The sequence below is a fragment of the Pimephales promelas genome, chromosome 24, assembly GCF_988280905.1.
Source record: "Pimephales promelas chromosome 24, fPimPro1.hap1.1, whole genome shotgun sequence".
Lineage (NCBI taxonomy): Eukaryota > Metazoa > Chordata > Actinopteri > Cypriniformes > Leuciscidae > Pimephales > Pimephales promelas.
This window is the reverse complement of record NC_142792.1, coordinates 7,535,454-7,555,147: the sequence shown is the minus strand read 5'-3', so window position 1 is coordinate 7,555,147 and position 19,694 is coordinate 7,535,454. Positions and strand designations below refer to the sequence as shown.

Here is a 19,694-nt window from a genome sequence, read left to right as displayed (position 1 = left end):
ACGGCGTGGTCTGGGTCAGTTTCTGCTTCGGATCGCTGAAACTTTTTGAGACTCATCAGACTTACCCACACACCTCCAATACACAGACAGCCACCAGTGCTCTGTGTGCATGTGACCCCCTCAGCCCTGATTGATATTGTAATTGATCATCCCCCTCCCCTGCTGATGAGTGGGTGATAACGACCCAGGTCTTCATTAGGCAGATCTCAAAGCAAATATGCCTGTCACTTTACATCCTTCATGCAACTCAAAGACATACATAAACCAATCCACTTTGCATAGTGAAAGCAAGTCTTTTTCTATTAGCTAAATTCACCTAGTTCCATTTCATCTTGAAAGTTGTACTGCAAACTTGGGAATTTGTGAAGTTTTAGTTGGTTTGTTTGTTCAAAGTCCATGATATTTTAAAGGCAGAATTTTTGTAAGCTTTCCTGCTTTATGGATGGTAACATTTTGACACTACCGAAATGTAGAAGCATAGTATCTAGAAGGCAAATGTTAGCTTTGTTGATGTGTACAGTAGTAGCAGAGAGTCAGGTTTCTCAGACTTTGTCTGTTTGGAGTCATTTACATACCCCCAACTCCTTCCTCTTGCCATTGGTGAGTTTACAGTGACTCCACCCTTTTAAAACTCTGTATATAAGCACTCCCTACCTCTCACATCCCTAGAACAAAGTTAGAGATTGTTAGAGCACACACTCCAAGAGTGTGTTTAGAAGTTAGAAAGCTCCGCTTAGGCGGACAAATACGAGTTGGGGGGGTCGTTGAGGTTTTTAGACCTCTTAATGTTACATTACGCTTTTATTTAAGAATCACATGTGGATTATTACTCACCCTTGGAAATAACAGAAACCAACCAGTGGATTTTATTGAAAGAAATGGTGGCTTACGATGAACCTTGTGTGGTACCTATCAAACGGACTTTACAGAAGATAGACTATCAGAACCAGATTTACAAAGAACTAGAGGTGAGACCCAAAAACAATTAATCACAAATGCTGTCCTGGTGTTTCTTTTGCTCTTTGTTTTGCTTGATAAAAGCATGTTTGAGTTTCTACACTTTCTTTATCAGCCTAGTCAGAACCTTGCCCTCTTGTTATCTTGTATGCACACTGGCCTTTAAAGGAGTAAAAACCACAGGTGTGTTTCTCAAGAGTGTATCTGGTGGGGCAGGAGCTGAGTGTGTGAGTGCTCTGCAAATCAATGAGGCTAAAGGTCAACTTAAGTAGTCATTGAATTACTGGATTAGATTGGAACAGTTTTAAACATTTTTTGAAAATGTCTTGCCCATTATGGTGGCTAAATATGCATATACAGGAAGTTTAAAGGCTGTGTGTTTGGTTGTACACCTAAGCCGAAGTTTCACATATTTTCTAATGGTTTGAAGGGACCCTTCAGGGCCTTTTCAGCTTGCAAAGATTAAGGGGCATTCTAGATGTCAGAAAGCAGTCACATCCTGTAGCCCAGATATGCTTGAGCCCTGCTCTGAGCATTAAGAAATGTATTCAAGACCCAGAAAGAGGCTTTAATCTTACTTCTCTTGAGCAGGCTGCTATTCCTATTTGTGGTTTCAACTCTGATTCGGAAGTGGCCACAGAAAGGGTTTAGTTGTCGGGAAGGCTAAAGCAGAAGTTGCAAATTATGAATGAATCAGGAGGTTTTTATAAAGTTGTGGCTCAAAGCTGAGGGACTTTGGTTTAGTCACAACAATAGTTTATTTAGTTCCCTCCATTCATTTTATAAATCGCATGCATTAGCTATGCCAGGTATATTTGTATGGCTTGCCAGTAAAGATTTAAATAATCCAATCCATTCATCAGAGGGATTTTGAAGAAAGAACAGAAACAATACCATAGACTTCCTTTGTTTTTATGTACAGCTAATTATAATGATTTAAGACTCCTAAAAAGGAAACCTTGATTTTTTTATTTTACCTTTTTTAATTTTATCACATTTAGCATTTAGTAACAATTATGTCTCCAAAGTTTACCTAAGCAAACAAAATGTTACACAGCAGTGGTCTAAACTTCAGTTCCTGTGGGGGAGGCTTCCCCCTGCTATGTTCTCCCATTCCAACTCTCCAGGGGGGTCCCTAAAAAGTCAACACAACTAGAAACAGCCACACTCTGTCTGTTTGCATGTTACTCTTTCCACACGATGATCTATAATTTCAAGAAAAGCGAGAACTAAAGTGTTTGACATCACAGGGATTCCCTAAACAGCAGTAAGAGCACAATGGGCAGCAGCAATGCTCTGATTATTTGCGTAGAGCCACTAATCACACACACAGGTACTGCTGTGGTCTTTTGAATTTAGTGTTTAGTCAGACTGCTTCCTCTGAGTTCTGTCTCCCCAACATCTTGTGTTTTTGGCCACCATTGGAGAAGGTTCAGATGTGGTCTTCATGTTTAGCATGATATGTTACAGCGGAGGAAGGACAGGCAGGCAGAACTGGGCTGCCAAGTTTAGTTGAGGTTGGGCCATAGTTGCAGTTCCCACTAAAGTGAAGTTGTAGATCTGCTCGGCAGCTGTCTACTCCGGTCACTGGAATGGGGTGGTTTCACTTTGCCAAGATGAGAACAACACATCCCTTTTTTATACTTTCAGCTGCTGGAAAACCATCCAGCACTGGAAAATCTATTGAAATGTGCATTTTAAAAAGTGCCAAGCACATAGTGCTTTTTGTCCCCGCTGGTTGAAAGACACCAACACTTTTTGACGACAAAGCTCACATTGTTCCAGGAACGGTAGAAGTTTTTTTCAGTCAGATCTCTCGAGTGAGTGTAGGATCAACATCTCAGATCTGTTTTGCTTTGATCCCCCTCCCCTCTCCTCTCAGGTCTGTTGAGGTTGGCTGGAGGCCCAGTCATTATGGATGTTGGGATTGAGAGTGCTCACCTCCCCCTCTTACAGGGGGTTCAGGTGCACCCGTATCTCTCACGCGAGGGCTACAGGGCCTGCCTCAACACGAAACCATAAACAGCTCTTAATGGAAGAAAGGAAAGAGAAGAGGGGGGTAGAGTGCTGCCTGTTTACAAGGCCTGTGTCAAATCTATAACTTACCATGGTGGTCCCTCTGACCCAAATACACTCCCCCTTGAAAAAGAGCAAATGTATCTATTAAGTGCTCTGATTTGGAGACCTGTTTGCTATAGTTAGGCCATGATGTCGAATGTGTGTGTGGGTCATCAGCGTGGGACAGCTGACTGGAGTCTCCTACATTCCAGTCATGCCTCTTGAACCCTGGGTGTCCAGGGCTGCAGTTTGAGAGGGTTTTGTTCATGTTTTTATGCGTGTATATATTGAGAGAGAGAGATTTTTTTATTTTTTTTTGCTGAGAGGGTCAATCTCACTTGATGGGCATAACAGCTGCTAACTCAAGAGGTTGGAGCTTCCGCCTAGCTGTCTGTCGCCCAGGAAACACCAATCAACCTGACCTGCAGATGACCGCACCAGTGAGGAGTTTATCCTGTGAATTATACAATAGCCTCCGTTTAAGTGAGGCGGCAACTTGTGGTCTCAACGTTAGCCTTCTTGTATTGGGAGTTGTGCATTCAATGAAGCATGAAGGAATCTGTTGTGGTCCGTAGGGGGTGATTTAAGTTTTAACGTTTATTTTCATCCACGTGTCTCATAGGAACCGTGTACCAAGCGTGTGAGGCCTCTTGGCCGAGTGACCTCGCTGGCGAACCTCATCTCTCCCGCAAAGAATGGGGCCGTCCGACGCTTCGGCCAGACCCTCCAAGCCTCGTTCCGGGGTGATGGGCGGTCTCCGGGCGTGCCCCAGCAGAAGCCCTGCAGCAAAGCCGCAGCTCCCACACCACCCAAACGCCGCAACAGCACGCTCTGGTCTGAGACTCTGGACGTCCACCAGAAAGGGACGTTTTCCACCAAAGAGATTAAGAGACAAGAGGTGAGTACAGACGGAACTACGGAATCCAGACAGCACTGTAAAACCTAGACTATTAAATCCACTCTTAGTCTCTCAGCCAGACGCTATTGAATCAGGCCTGTGAGACTTATGAAACCCAAAGGGCCTGGGGCTTGGAAAGTGCCCTGTTCCTTTTCTCCCTCTGTTTTTATCCTCCATCGCTCTACCGCTCTCATTCTGGCTGTGTTTTTTTTGGCGTGTGTTCTTAACACGCAATGGAATGGAGCGGAGAGAGTCTGGCTCAGAGTCAGACGTACAGTGCTAACATAGACTGGCTGGTCTGACGCACAAAGCATCGACCTCTCATTCACAACTAGACTTAGTAATCAGACATTACAGCAAACTGTGAGCCCCTCAAATATTTCCCACCAAAGAGAGAATCTGATTGATAGGGGCTTGACTAAAAATACTTGAACTATCTTCTTAGTTTTGAATGTGTTGTTTACCATCTCTCCAGGCAATTTTTGAGCTGTCTCGGGGAGAACAGGACCTGATTGAAGACCTGAAGTTAGCCCGAAAGGTTTGTACATTTCAATTATTAGTTGGAACATTTAAAGCAAATAAGTTCTTGGCTGTGCTTTCAGAGTTAGACATATTGGCTGGCTTCCTTCCTCCATTTATAGACAAGAATGTCTCTCTTTTTAAAATTAGAGGCTGTAGCTATTATTTACTAATTTTTTTTCATTTTGTGTGTCCAGGCGTACCATGATCCCATGCTGAAACTTTCTATCATGTCTGAGGAGGAGCTGACAGCCATCTTTGGAGACTTGGATGCATATATTCCTCTACATGAAGGTAGACATCTTACCCGGACATCTTATTTTCGCATAAACAATTGCGACAAGTAGAGCTAACTTATTCTTTACCCAATCAGATCTTCTCGCTCAGTTGGCGAAGGCTACAGGCCGAGATGGTACAGTAGGACAGATCGGCAAGATTGTTGTGAACTGGGTAAGTATCGTTTTGCTGTCTTTATATTATTATGACATGCACATGAATTGTTGAACATCATAAGAGTGTTAAGACTAACTCTCGCTTTCCTCCGCAGCTGCCCGGGTTAAATGCGTACAGGGCATATTGCAGTAACCAGTTAGCCGCAAAAGCCTTGCTTGACCAGAAGAAACAAGACCCAAGAGTTCAGGACTTCTTACAGCGCTGCCTTGAGTCACCTTTCAGCAGGAAACTAGACTTGTGGAGCTTCTTGGACATCCCTCGTTCACGATTGGTCAAATACCCCCTTCTTCTGAAAGAGATTTTAAGACACACACCACCAGATCATCCAGACACAGCAAGCCTTGAGCAGGCTGTAAGTACAGACACACATCCAGCAAATGTAGGCTTTCAAATTGAGAAAGTGACATTTGGTGTTAATGCTGACTTTGTTTCTCTTTTCCAGATAAGCATTATTCAGGCAGTGTTGGCTGACATCAACATGAAGAAAGGAGAGTCAGAATGTCAATACTATATCGATAAGCTGGAATATTTGGATGATAGACAGAAAGACCCACGCATAGAGCAGTGCAAAAGCCTGCTTTGCCATGGTGAACTTCGGAACAAAAGTGGCACGGTGAGTTTGTTTGTCTTCCACACAAACACATCCATAACAGTTTGAACCCTGGGGACAAATCATTTCTGATTTTAGTTTTCTGGAAATATAAACACTAAAGTCACCATATTCCAAAAAAGGCCATCAGAGGGAAGGAATTGGCTTCCTTTACCTCTCAAACACATGATACAATGACAGGGGAATCTTTGAGAGTGCCAAGGAAGAAAACTGTTAATACTTGCAAATCAGTCCAACGTTCAAACAACATGTCAATAACCAGACCTCTCTTTTTCCCTCCATTCTTCTCCTTAGAAGTTGCACGTTTTTCTGTTCACGGAGATTCTGGTCTTGACCCGGCCTGTGACACGGAATGACCGGCATTGTTTTCAAGTGTACCGTCAGCCGATCCCTGTGCAGGATCTTGTATTGGAAGACCTGCAGGACGGAGACGTTCGCATGGGCGGCTCATTCCGAGGGGCCTTTAGTAATGGAGATAAAGGTAAGCTTGATGCCTCTCAGTGTCAGGCTTATCAAATCATTTCCTTTATAATTCCATTACTTTTGCTCATTTGAGTCTTTTTTCCTCCCCTGTAGCCAAGAACATCTTCCGAGTGCGCTTCCAGGACTCATCTCAGGGTCAGTCCCACACACTGCAGGTCAATGACATCTTCCACAAGCAACAGTGGCTCAACTGCCTCCGCAGCGCCATGTCAACCCAGAAAGATTCACCGCTCCCTGAGAATGAATCCATGTCCACCCCAGCCAGTACCGACATTTGTACCAAACGGCGCTCATCTACAGTCTCCGCCATCATCCATATGGAAGAGATGGATGAGAACTGTCCGCGGGCCGCAGTTTCCGCCCCTTCCTCCCCCAGCTCCGAGGAGCCCCCCAGCCCCACTCCTTCCGCCACCTCCACCCTCTCCTCGTCCTCTTCATCATCTTCGATTTCCGGCCCCTCCCTGCCTCGCAAATCTAAAAAGGAAAAGCGTTCACTCTGCTCGCTGGGAAAGAGGAAGGAGACCATGGTGTAAAGACACCATGCGGAGGACTTGTATTTATGTGTGTGTAAAGACTGTTTCTACAGCAGTGTTTTTGTGTTACTGTCCACAATGGCAGCTATTACCAAATCCCTCCCCCAAAAACCCTCCTAGGTCCACGTGGGCCACACCAGTACCAGAAAGACAGTATTTGAGGCGACTGTGTGAATCTCAAGGGATTGAAGACAGCCCGCACACTTTAAACCACCATGTCGATTTGTGTGAAAGCGCAAGATCACGCATCTAGTCTTGTTTACTGTTAGTGTGGTCATTTTTTGTCGTTTATTTTATTGATATTGATTTTTGCTTTTTTTGTAATTAAAGTTATACTTTTTTAAACTTCTCAATAAGATATTTACTGTAGCTCTTTTTTTGTTTTTATTAAAAGCACTGTGTTTAGCTTTTAGAAGGGAAGAGTACCCACTGAGAAAAAGAGATGAAATTAATGAATACTTTGTAAAAGTCTGATTCATGGCTCTACTGGAAGGCAAGTCTTACAAGTACATTCCCATTAAACGGATATTTTATCAGCTCCATTTTATATTTAAATCAGATGGTATAATTTATCAAGAAAAGAATGCTATGTTCACTAGCAATATGATTTTAGTTTCCAATTGGAAAATTTGACATTTTGTAAATGCAAAAATCAAACCTGAGCCATATTTTTTTTTTCCACCCGCCAAAATGATGGATGAATATTACAATGTAGCATCTTGCATGGAGCTTTACTTGTTGAGTCCTACCTGTATTATCATGAGGGCCCAGTGCATGTACATGCTTGTCGAAGCAGAAAGATGACGCAGAACTGACAGTCGCGTAGAAGAGAACTTGAATATTGAATGAAGGCTTGAGAAATGTTGAAGTGATATTTAGAAGGAAATTTGGAATAGAGTTGGATACGACTAGACGGACTTGATGATTGGCGCTACTCGATATTAGCAACCATCCATGGACTTTGGTTTGCTGTTATTTTTATTTTGTAGTGTCTTCATGAAGTAGACGGCTTGATACACTGGTAAAAAGCCAAAATGTTGTTTTGAGAAGGAAAGATGAAAAGTATGTTGAAGAGAATGGAACTGTTAAAGAAGGTTAAAGAGTGTCATGACCACTTGAAAACGTAATGTGTGTAAAAGTTTGTAACTGAGAAGAATTGATGTACAATATTGAGAGGGACTGTGGTGGCCTGTGTGTACAGTATGTGGTGTAAAAATCAACTATTAAGAACAATAAAGGTCTGTGTAAGATTTGCAACTGACAAGAGTTTCTTTTCTTCTCTTCTGATGCGAACTGTTGTTCTACACTACAAAGCATGAAAGTTTTCCAAAGGCATTTCGGCAACACATGCCGACGTGATACGATACATTTTTTCCATAAATTCCAGGTAGACAGGCACTCAATAAGCATACTGACACGAATTCACTCACACGCAGGTTAATTAGTTAAACTACTACGTGTTTTTCTCCGTTGACAATGAATCACTCAAAAGGATTTTAAACAAATCCCCCAATGTGGGCGACATGCCTAAATCATCTTCCATTTTTAGCTTTTGGATGATTTTCATGCACTGAATCCGTCTCTTATCCAGCTCCACTAAACCACCCCGTCTCCATTTCATTTAGAACTTGGCAGCTGCATAAAGTAAGTCTGTATTAAACAAATACCTTCATTTATCTCCACAAACCCCCTTCACTGATGGTATTTGCCTCTGATAATCTCTTTAGTGGGAGGCCCAAAACAAATGGGCTGTCAGGAGTCACTTAGCACGTCCGCTTTGGAGTCTGGATTCGAAATAACACACGATCGCTTTGTTTGTCTGACGGTCAATCAGAGAGCTTGTGTGTGAACACTGACGATGGGTCCCAAGAATGCGATCGGGTCTTGTTTAAAGCTAATCTCAGCCAATGAGTTCACAGCATGGATTGATTTTACGTGCATTAAGTCATTTGGCTCTTAGATACTCAAAACGGCCTTGTGCTTGGCAGGGCTACTTTTAAGAGATTCAGGTTTTATGGAGAAATTGCCTCATGTCTGCCTTTTAGGGATAACGGAATTCTCTTAAATGTTCAGTTGTTTTTGCCCGGGGAGGCTGCCTGCTGTTGCGGATTTACTTTAATAAACGCTAATAATGTAGACACACAACATTTCCGGGGTCAGCGAGTGGTCGCACGCATTTACGAGCAGTTTGGGTTATCATAAAGTGGGTTTCTATTGCGAAGCAACACTCCCGTATATTGTTCCTCACTGTACGAGAGGTAACAGCTTTAATTGAGTCTACTGGGAGGAACTCAAACAAACTGATGATGGTTAGTTTACAACTGCGAACAGATGCATTCACAGGGGGTTTGGGAGACCTTTGGGAATGACCTTTTCATAAAACTATCTCTAATTTACTAACATTTCAATCTAATTTTGTAAAAAAAAAAGCCCAACATTATGGAAACGAAGGTCTGTCAAAACACCCACTTATAGAGCTGCTGAATTAGCACCTACCCGCTTAAGTGTCAGATCATTATGGTTACATAAGCGAATGTGTCTTCTCGGTGTCTCAGATGATTGGGGTTATGTAACGTTTGACAAAGACTAATGGAGACCAAATCTTGCAAGAAGAAGCTAATAGGTCAACGTCCTCATGTTGTTATATGGTGATGGAGCGACACAAGCCTCGGCCGTAATAAATCTTAAGTTTGGATTACGTCTTCATGCATTCAAGAAATCAGATCTTGGTTGTGATTTCATTGAGGCGACTGATATTTGATCATGAGTTAGAATGTACAGAGTATCGCTATTTTTATCCTAAAGGCACAGCAGAACAAAAAAGGCTGATGAATACATTAAAGCTCAGATGTGGTCTTTTGTCTTTCATACATAGTTTGTGTCTGAAAAAGGCATCTAAATTCAATGTTTCAATGTCATAGTGTGCCAAATAAGATGCCTTCTTCCAACTTATGCACAGGATTGTTCGATTCAAACGGAATAAAATGGTGTGTGATCGAGCGAATACAGGAATTCATTTATTTTTAAACTCCAACGTATTATTCAATTTCCCTCCAAAATTAGCTGTGTAGATAATAAATATTTGCTTTGTTTGATCTAAAGCTCACCTGAAATTGTTCTAGATGAGTAGCTACAGTGTTATGGTGATTTGTAAGCCTGTCTACAGCAGTTTCTTCTGGCAGTACTGGCACACACAAACACTGCATATTAGGTCATTGAGTGACTAGCCAGCTGCCTTCAGTTTCAGACACAAGCATAAACAAAAAGGTCCCAATATGTAGGACAAGCAGCACAACAGTCTTAAAAAAAAAATATGAATCGCTCATTCAAAGCCTGTCTGACGTAAGCTCGCATGCACTTACTTGGCACTGAGATACCTACTCCGGGACACTTTATTTAAACAGAACATGAGTTCATTCACCCAGAGGTACTTCAGAAAAGAATAGCATGACATGCAAAACCGTCACTTCCGAGCTGAAGGGGAACTGGTGTCAAATTCATATTAAAGCTATGAATCACCCAGTACTAGTCAAAGATTGACATCCTATATTCCCTCTTGCTTCTTTTACATTATATTGTTCACATGCTAGCTCACATTTGGGGACAAAACCCAAAACACAACCAACAAAACATTGAGCAATAGCCCAATGTTAATAGCGCACAGGCTTTCTACACATGTTGGAGCTGTGGTGCTCATGGAGGTGATTCAAGTAATTTAATTTCACTTGGGTATCAATCAAAAAAATGTTACAAATTTTTGTTCTGTCATGACAACTCTGAGTGTTTGGCATGGTAATGGATATGACAATGTGGATATATTTGGTCTTGGTGGAATAGATGCTGCGATAGCAGAGCAAGTACAGGACTTGCTGCTGCCAACACAACACACTGCTATGAGCAAGTAAGATATGCTGCTGCTGTACATTAGCATACATTAATTATTCGTAGCAGATCTGTACAGGTGGAGCTGGAGAAGGTGGAGGGTTTCTGAAAGTGGGCTGCACTGCTAAGGCAAATGCTACCAAGTATTTGAAGGTTGAGCAGCGAGCTCATTGGCTACTGCTACAGCACCAATCATGTTGAGTTATAGCCCAGCAAACACAGAACGTTCCCCTAACATTCCTGAATGGTCCCATGAGGTTATTTTTTTGGGGGGGAACCAAACAAGAACGTTATAGGAACGTTCCATGTAGCTTATTTTTAGGTTCCATTTTTTTAACGTAAAGGGAAAGTTCTAGGAACGTTCTGGGAACCAAAAACTAATGTTTCCAGAACCTAAATTTGTTTGCTGGGAGACCCCTTAGCCTGCACCAGTTTCATGACCGAAGTTTGTATTTTGTATGTGGAGCCTTCAAATAATGTCCCTTTAAGGCAAGTCTCTTGTCGGCCATCTTGACAAAACCTCTGTGTATAAGTATACAAGCACAGACAACTTGAATGAGGAAAAACCAAAAATAGATTTAAATAAAGTTATTACACATGTCAACTTGTATAATTATATTGCATGCATTTATAATATAATTTATGATTTATATACAAGTTAATGTTAAATGAAATGTTAAATATATATATAACAATGTTGTAGATAAATAACGTTGGTTGTAAGATTGACAATCATACAACCAACATTATCCAAAACTGAGAGATGGGTCAGAGGGTGAACAGGTTCACTTATTGCATAAATTGTGATTTGTTTACAGGCCATGGTGCCACAAATAGTTATAAAGTTTGTGAAATTTTCAGCTTATGCAAGAGGATCTATTCCTGAAAAGGAGGTACGGCGAACTATGTCAGTGCCATTTTTCTCTCTTTATGAGTGATTGCAACATATTACAATGCTATCAGGATATACTGGTTTCCTTGTATAAATTTACATTAGGAGACAGTTTTATGCTTTTACATACACACAAAATATATTTGTTAAATTTATCTTTAACTTCGCTTCCCAAATTGCATCGTTTAACTCTAAGCATTCCTCCATTTTGCTCTTGTGTTGTAGAAACTACATTTAAATAGCTGCAATTACCGCAGCTACTGTTTTGTTGCAAGTCGTCATCAAATCTCAGGACCACACCTACTCTCAACTTGAGACAATTACATAACAATAAACAGCATAGCTCAGAGTTACAGCAAATGTGCGCATATTTTGCCAATACACTTCTTTGACTGCTTCAGTCATTATGCTGTCTAAGTTTAAATGTACGAAACCGTGCAGTACTTTTTTAGTGATATTTTTAACACATTGTTACATTTAAAAACATAATATTTGCCATTTAAAGATTAATTGACAGCGATAGCATCATCATAATATTAGCATATTCTGTCATTTTTCTAATTTATTTACATACTGAATGATGACGAGTATATTCTTTCTGGAAAAAGATGCTTAAAAACAACATCTGCTGCTTTGCAAGTATCTCCATTTCCTTGGAAATGCAATCTAGTTTCATTACAGGACTGTTTGCCCAGTTGAGGCCCACTGACAGATATAGAAAACAAGAATTTTAAGATGGAAAGGTTAATATTATTATAATGATTGGCTTTCTAGAGTACTAGAAGAAAAAAAGCTTGAGGTTTCATAGAGATTATATGCTTCCTCCCTACTTTCCTTAACCACTCTTTTAGGATCATTGACACTCACAACATAAGACTCAATGGCCATTAGAGGATCACATAAAGCCAGTACTACCTATCATTCTCTCGACTCAAAAACATGCTGTGTTAGATAACACTAATTAAAACACGTAACAATTTTAGCCTTTTGTTTTCCTGGGAAAAATCAACTCAAATTGGTGTGTGTAAGTTTAGTAGCACGACATCATGTGGATTTTAATTTTGTAATAGATCTTTCCTCACACCCTTTTGCACAAAACACAATGTTCTGTGGCTTCAGTCAAGCTGAATTATGTTTTTATTACAAAAAGCAACCAGAGACTGGTGTACTTTAATTTCCTCCCTGAATACCTGATGGCTTAGAGAAATTTAAAGATGCAGCTTTAGTTTTGGGCTATAAACCTTTGGCCTGCGTTGTGTTTTCATCCACCATCAGTTATATACAGTCACGAGAATAAGTCCTTCTATGTCCATACACAAACATTCAGCATTCAATCTGGAAGAACAAAACGAGCACGTAGCCCACGTCTTACGCACCATCTCCCCCTGAATGTTACCTTTGCCTTATGAAATCGCATGGATTTTGACTGCAATTCTTCGAGCGAATCCTTGTGTGGAGCCTTATCTTTTGATAAGCTTAATTGCGTATAACAAACACAAACACACTTATTGGACCGATTGGTCTTCACTGCCTGTTCCCCAGAAACTTGTGGGTAGGCTAACATTAAGTTTTGCAATTCTTCACAACTTTGAATTCAATGGACCTCAAACTGGACTTCTTGATTTTAGAGAGAACAATGCTTTAAGCTTTTTGTTATCGGTTTGAATCATGATTCACTCACTCAATGAATTGGTCTGTGATCTGAACTACAAGTCATTACTTTCAATCATGTTCAAGTCAAAATTAACCAAGATCTTTGTATTACATGTACTTGAGGTCGGTGAGACTAAAATAGCTCTCGTTCTTGTGACGACAACCTTCAGAAAATCTTGTATATCAAATATTGTTACATATATACACACACCAACCCGGTCTCATCCCAAATCGTCATATAACTGACGTTTTGGGACGTCTTTTGACCATACGTCAATATTCGCCTTTTTAGGGCCCCCTTAAACGTCGGTAGATGAGGTTATGGGATCCTAACTCTACCCCATACCTAAACTTAACCCTAAACCTAACCCGTCACCTAACTGACGTTAAAGGTAAAGCGTCAGTTGTATGACGGCCCGGGATAGCCATCTACCGACGTTTAAGGGGGCCCTAAAAAGGCGGATATTGACGTATGGTCAAAATACGTCCCAAAACGTCAGTTATATGACGATTTGGGATGAGACTGTGTTACACACACATATACACAATGTTTTCAAGCTTTACTATCACGACATTTTTTTCTTTTGTCAAATCAACTTAATTTATTTAGTCTTCAGATAATTTATTATTTTGAGTTTCTGATGATTAAATTAAATCAATCTCCTTCATTGTATTAACTCACTTTTTCCAGTTCAAAAATTTTAAGGCAACCAATTTATTTATTTTATTTTACTTAGTTGAACTTAAATTGATTACAAAAGTAAATATGGCACAAAATGCTTTTATATAAACTAAAAATATTTCATATATATATTTTTGCTCAAATATTATTAATTTCATCGTATGAGGAAAAAATAAATATTCCTAAATATTGGAGTGTACAAAAATCCATGCCTTTTTCCTTTCATATTTCAGTTAATTTGATATAAATAGATTTTGTCTTATTTATGCTTCAATCACAGTAATTCATAGATTACACATATCATGAAATATCTTTGATCTCCGTTATATTCCCAGATATACAAAAAAGGGGGAATTGTTGGACAACAGAAATGTTAATATGTTAATATTTTTGATCTTGTGTAGAAAGAGTTTGATGTGAATAGTTTGTGTCAGTTTCACGATTGTGTAAGTGCACAGGCAGGGCTGACAGCATCACCTCATAAACAACAGACAATCTGCTCCTCTAAAATGCTCTTCTGGCACACAACAGACCAAAGCTTTTAGGCAGACCAAAACATTTCACTGAAACTATGATCATTGTCAGACCACCCATTCTACGACCATATATATTCCTCAACCGCAATAATCTAAAAATACAGTCATTAATGAAGCAATTTCTTGAGAAGACCGAAAATAAGAGATGTTGCGATTGAGGTTGTAATTGTGTGTGGAGAGGAGGGGTGGGGTCGGACAGTGAGATATCTGTTGACTGAACCAGGTCCAAATCAAACACAGCACTGGGGGGTCTGTTTTCCCTGTAAGAGAAGTATTCCCTCTTCCTGTTGAAACAGATTTAGAGCTTTAAACAGGAGAACAATAGTGCAAGTTCTTCATCACTATGACCTCAACATCCATGACTCCAAGCTGTCTGTTCTGAGGGCCCCGAGGGCCTTCAAAATACAGGAAAATTAAGAAAATCTTGCAGTTTTACAGTAATGGATTTTTTTTCCAACGTAGCCCGACAGCAACCTCAAAAGGATTCACTCTCTCTCCCCCTCTCATGGTTCTCAAGGATCTGAAGGTGTGTTACACAAGTAGTCCCAAGCTTCTTCCAGGCCAACACACTCAATCTCTCTAATGGAAAACATCAAAGGAGGAAGAAGTTGTCCAGAAGCTCAAATTATGTGTTCCTGACTGTACAAACACAGACAAGACGGAACAGATCTCAGCCGTCAGCTGGTGCTCATCTCTCTCTGAATAGCTTTGGCTTTAGTGGCTGTATGTTAGCATTTATACAGCAACTTCCCATTCCAAAACAATCTCTATAGACTTTCACCTGATATTAAACATATACTTTTTATTTAAATCCTAAACCAAACTCTCAAACAACTCGATAGAGCAGCTCTGGATCAACCAATAGCGCGAGTTTAGGTTTGAACCATCTGTTGTTCTCACCAATGGGAGTGAAATCAGTTTCAAAATCTAAGAAACATCTCTTCTTGGAAAGTTACTGGGCACATGCACGGACGCACAATTTTACCAGGATGGTAATCTTGTGCCCTGCACCAACATTTTGAATTCCTTCATAGAATTTCTTATATCATGACTTATCCTTTTCTGAATCCGTCATGTAAACCCAGGGACCAAAACAGTCTGGAAGCTTTTTGGCCAATTGAACAGCAAATTAAACTTTTTTTTTTTCTTTTTTTTTTATGAAAGCGGGGCCATGAAGCAGGATAAACTCCTGGAGGCCACTAGCCAAGTGGTGTCTTCATCAGGGGTCAGGTGACTAGTCACAACAACCACAATTTTTAACAGATTCGCTAAAGCTATATTTATTCATATGATTGCACCTTTTCCCAATTTTCAGACTCGTCTTTTCATTCCTCATTCCTTGCAAACTGCTCTGCATTAAGTGAATTAATGACACCTGAGTTTGTGTTGCTTGAGAATGCTAATTTACTCCTTGTGGAACAATAAACGCAAGCTGTTTCCAAAACTGGTCCTTGTTCCCTATATAATTCACAATGGGGGTCATCTCATTTGCCTGCAGTTTTAGTAATATTATTTGCAAGGATTAAAGGTCCCAACTAAATGCGTGATAAAATTATGCCAATTGACTTGTTATCAGGGACTGTCCAGAGTATTGTGAATCCATACTTCCTTTGAGAGCAAGAGGTTATGTTGAGCTGTCATTGTGGTGTGGACTCATTCTCTGATCAATGCTTGTTTGTGTGAAAGTGAGTTGTCTCTACGGTTAGCAGTCAGTGAGCAGAACTATACAGTCATCTGCTATGCTCTGAAATGTTGTTTCGGCCTACAGCAGTGATTCCCAGAAAACCTCCCATCATGCATTGCTGGGAAGGCAGATAAGACAATTCTCCTGTCCATGAATTAGTGACATCAGCAGAACTGCAAGACCGATCAAAGAACAAAGGCGCTCAAAGCAAACCAAACGAGACAAAACAAGAGTTATCATGCTGGACAGACTTTGGAGGTCTGAGAGAGGTAAAAAGAGGACAAATCAGTGCATTAAACTGTCGATAAAAATAAATATACTGATGAAGAAAGAGGTGAGCTCAAAAAAACAAAAAAAACACCAAGAACAAGCCCGGGTCATAATTCACAACAAAATAAAAATAAATGTAGACAATGTAAATGTAAATACTTTTTTTTATCATTTAGTAGCCTATTTCTACGTATTAAAAACATTATTATATTTTTCATTTAAGTACTTTCACATCACGGTAGTATTTAGTGTACTGCATTTAATTTATGATTACATATTAAAAACATTTTAAAAAACATTGTAAAAAAATAGCATTACAAATTTTTTGTTATATATTAAATACCGTTGACAACAGAAAAATTACAAAAATGCAAAAATATGCCAATAGTAATTTTTAAGTCAAATTTGAAAAAGAAATTTCATGAAAAATAATGATATTAAAATACATTACCAACCACACTGTCTGTCTGTCTAAATCTTTTTATTTTGGGATATTGTTGACTTCCCAATAACTGAATTGATGGTCTAAAATAAGCAGTATGAGGCGTACGATCAGTGAGTGTGACACCGTTTTGCACACTAGTGCTGAAATGCAGGGTTTGCGTGAGAAAGGTTTCCCTCACTGGAGCACTGCCATGGCTCGGAGCACAATTCAGCCTCACTCACCTGTTGAGTCAGCCAGTCACACACAATCTCCGATTTCACCTCATACAGACACCAGACAAAAAGACAAACAAAGACAAAGAGAGAGTGTGCGGATGACAGCTGAGAGCTCAGAGAAAGAGTGAGGACCAAAACATGGATGTAGTTAGCAGACTAAAATCACAGCAGAACTCCTCAACATGGTTGCGCAACACCTTCAGCGGTTCTCCTGCTCGTGCATGTGCCCGGACGTACAAACGGTTCGCCTAAACACTTCAGCATCTGTCCGCACAGTAGCACATTGCAAAGCGTAAACTACAACTGTTATCTAACTGCTCCGCAGAGCTCCTATAAAAACAATGTCCTCCCAGCTCTCTAGCTTTACAATAACACGACAGAGACCTTCTCAACAGCCTTTAGATGTAAAAGCAGCAGCCAAAACAATCTGCAAGGCCACCAAGTCCATCTGTACCGTTCTGGAGGAAAACATGTTTGTGAAGACGTTTACCATGTCAATGAGATTCAGGCTTTTCAAAATGTCACCTGAAGATCATGTTAGGTTCATTTTAAGCCATATTCTTAAGGGACAGTTTACCACAGAATGGCACCCTCACTAATTTAAGGTTAACTGTCTCTTTAACTGAGTGCAAGTCTGTATATAACAATGACTTGGAGGAATGGAGGAATTTCTGTTTCTATTTTGGGCCAAGCAATAAAATCAAAGATTTGTTTTTTTAGTTACACTGAAATATAGCCATTGCATTTGATTACAGTATAATATTATAACAGTCACATATTTACTCCTGGTTTTCCTCCAACAGGGTAAACACACTCAGCTTTGACAACTTATTTAAGTTAGAAACAGCTACTGCCTGTTAACTGCTAGTCTGTATTATCTAGAACAATGTAAAATGTGATCAGTTTACTTAACTTTGAAAAAAAAGTGAGGAAACCTGCTGCAACTTCACTGCGTAATTGAAAAAAAAAAGTTGTGTGAACCTGACAATTTCACAACTTCAATTAAGCATCAAGTTTATTTACTATATAAAAAGTGATCAGTTAACTCAACTTAAAAAAAAAAAGTTTGGGAAACCCGTTGCTTTGTGTTGATATAACCAAGGTGGTCTCATCCATTTTATGACCAATAACCATCCAAGACACAAACGGTTATCGTTACATTTGTAAAATATCCCAACGCATTCTCATTCCAAAATGTCATAAGCCCCTTTCACAGAGATTCCGGAAAATACACGGATAATGTGACCCGGTATTTGTCGCGGGATTGTTTGATTTCGGTTCATTCTCACTGACAGTGATTTCCCTGGATCTGTGAGTGCGTTCACACACAACCCGGAAACACATAAAGTCAGGATGAGACGTGTAACGTACGCGTCGAAAACATGTACACGTGCATACCGTTCCACAAAGCTGGTGAACGATCTCAGCTTCAACGCGATAGTGAGGAGCTTCGTTCCAGTTTGCAGAACAGAGTCGCGCGATGGCACGAGTTTCATCACTACACACCTCTTACGGCATTGGTCCTGGCTTTTGTTCACACAGCGCGCTTTCAGGGACTGATCCCGGCAATGTTACTAGGTCCCCAACCCGGCATCGATGCCGGTATCAATCCCGGGTCATGTTTGTGTTCACACAGAAGGCGTTCTGGCCAACCCGGTCTCATCCCAAGACGTCATATAACTGACGTTTTGGGACGTCTTTTAACCATACGTCAATATTCGCCTTTTTAGGGCCCCCTTAAACGTCGGTAGATGAGGTTATGGTATCCTAACTCTACCCCATACCTAAACCTAACCCTAAACCTAACCCGTCACCTAACTGACGTTAAAGGTAAAGCGTCAGTTGTATGACGGCCCGGGATCGCCATCTACCGACGTTTAAGGGGGCCCTAAAAAGGCGGATATTGACGTATGGTCAAAATACGTCCCAAAACGTCAGTTATATGACTTTTTGGGATGAGACTGTGTTATTCTGGCAATTTCCCGGGATCAACGCGCTGTGTGAAAGGGGCTATATATTGACTCTTTTGCCAATGCGTATTCATCCAACACACATGGCACCCTTTAGCGTCAATATAACACGCTTCGGTTAGACCACTAGGAGGCGTCTTCTGGCCCATATATATCTGCGTTTCATATTGGGTGTCATGTGCGTTGGACACTCGTTGGCAAAAGCGTCAGTATGTGGTTGTCGCGTACTTAATTTGCATGGAAGGCTTATTCGCTAAATATTCTCTTTTGGAAGGTTTCACATTCTGAGTTAAAAAGGATGTTGGGTTAACATTACTTGAGTCTGTTAAAAGGCTGTGATTTTCAAAAACATTTTTTTAAAGTTAACGTTAAGCTATGTTAGGGCTACAATGGTTGACTTATTCGTCAAGCCCAAACTTAAGATTTTCTCTTTTATAAGCATGCAATGATTTCATAATTCATGTTTGAGACATTTATGTTGTGATAAATACAAATAAAACTGAAAATTCGATTGAATAATTGAATCAATTGGAATATTCCATTAAGGCATGCAGTCAAACTGTCAATATAACTGCATCCTAAGAGAAATATTCCCACCTGTAAGGTTAGCCAGGTGTAATTTCATCCGAAGGGACTTTTGGCCTGCGTGCAAAGAGGTTGCTCCCTGTCGCAGAGAATAGACCCGGGATGCTGTGACCTGATTTCTGTGCTCTCAATTTCAAGTGTGATTGCTCAACTTCTGGTCTGTTTGTACGCCGAAATGACCTCGATGTCTTCACAACATGCAAGATCTCACAAATACCTCGTAAACAACATTTTTCCGTCAACAAGCCTCCATGGGGATCTGATCATTTCATTCAGATGAAAGAATCCCGCATCTAAAGTCGAAAGACGTTTTCTGAGAAATATACCATGAGAGCATGAAGTCAAAATAGATAGTAAAGCGTGAGCTAC

At 40.3% G+C, this 19,694-nt stretch overlaps 2 protein-coding genes across 8 annotated transcripts in view; one reads left to right on the top strand and one right to left on the bottom strand.

Moving 5' to 3' along the window:
* The window catches only part of net1 (neuroepithelial cell transforming 1), a 56,955-nt gene extending 49,180 nt beyond the window's left edge, over nt 1-7,775 (top strand). For 5 of the 6 annotated variants that reach the window (XM_089126808.1, XM_089126807.1, XM_089126806.1 and 2 more), the window contains 8 exons: nt 3,638-3,913; nt 4,389-4,451; nt 4,630-4,726; nt 4,806-4,882; nt 4,980-5,237; nt 5,328-5,498; nt 5,790-5,976; nt 6,072-7,775. In XM_089126808.1, the coding sequence (XP_088982934.1) occupies nt 3,638-3,913; nt 4,389-4,451; nt 4,630-4,726; nt 4,806-4,882; nt 4,980-5,237; nt 5,328-5,498; nt 5,790-5,976; nt 6,072-6,511 (1,569 nt within the window). In that variant the 3' untranslated portion in view covers nt 6,512-7,775. Of the gene's footprint in view, nt 1-652; nt 969-3,637; nt 3,914-4,388; nt 4,452-4,629; nt 4,727-4,805; nt 4,883-4,979; nt 5,238-5,327; nt 5,499-5,789; nt 5,977-6,071 lie in introns of those variants that run through there. The other variant, XM_039668030.2, reaches the window with a different exon arrangement.
* Nucleotides 1-19,694, bottom strand: part of LOC148965166 (uncharacterized) — a 105,782-nt gene that overhangs the window by 62,147 nt on the left and 23,941 nt on the right. The window lies entirely within an intron of this gene.